Source organism: Perkinsus marinus (assembly GCF_000006405.1).
Source record: "Perkinsus marinus ATCC 50983 genomic scaffold scf_1104296948290, whole genome shotgun sequence".
Taxonomy (NCBI): domain Eukaryota; phylum Perkinsozoa; order Perkinsida; family Perkinsidae; genus Perkinsus; species Perkinsus marinus.
The window spans coordinates 1-835 of NW_003210218.1; the positions used below are offsets into that span (position 1 = coordinate 1).

Sequence of the window (835 nt, forward strand, 5' to 3'; positions counted from 1 at the left end):
CGTAGTTGAGCACTCACCGGCCATGGACGTCTGCAAGAAGACTAGTTTGAGAGCTTCCGCGATGTCAGCTGCAGTTTGCAATGCAAATCCTGTTAATGAGAATTTGAGTTCTCCCCAAGATGCAATTCCCGTTCCAATGCTTATAAGAACTACGGCTAAGATAGAACTACATGAGGGAACCTAAGAAGATGATAATGATAATTGGAAATATGCAGTGTAGTGGTATCTTACCCGCACTCGGAAGATTAGCATAACGATGAGAATATATACAGGAGTTTGCGCTTTTAGAATTTGAGTAAATGATATCGATAGATATCGGTAAACAGAGTTACCAGTACCGATGGTAACCGCCGATAGCACTCCCAGTGGGACGAAACGACGCAGCCAAAAATGCCGAGTTACACTCGTTGGCGCCTTGCAGATGCCTGAAGAACTCGTGAAGTGGTTTTTCAGGGGGAAGTGGATTTACCTAATTTTGGTGCTATTCGCGTGACCACTGTGCATGCCCACATTCCTAAGCTGGAGGCTGTGATGGGATAAGGGAAAGTGGTTTTGTTGTATATATGTGCGTTGAGGAGTATCAATGTTGGGCCGACGAGACAGTATAATAAACAGTAGATGAGACAGGGTAGATTAACGGCGATGACCGAGCGGAGACGGGAAAGGGCTTTTCGATTTTGGGGGGCATTTGGTGAATCCATATGAAGGTAGCCTGTATGAGGGAAGGAGAACAACATGCGTTGGTGATGATGATGACCTTGGGCGAATTCTGTACACTTCTACCGATTTCATATATAAACTCCTAAGCTCAGCTGAGCTACAGCGAACATATATT

The 835-nt window shown here is 45.0% G+C and overlaps 1 protein-coding gene across 1 annotated transcript; it reads right to left on the reverse strand.

Annotated features, from left to right (window-relative positions):
• Positions 1–231: 231 nt before the first annotated feature.
• Pmar_PMAR016788 (hypothetical protein) lies at positions 232–425 on the reverse strand (the record flags this gene model as incomplete). The annotated part of the gene is made up of 1 exon (XM_002778728.1): positions 232–425. A coding segment is annotated over one exon (194 nt), but the record flags the coding sequence as incomplete, so codon positions are not given.
• Between the last annotated feature and the right edge of the window lie 410 nt (positions 426–835).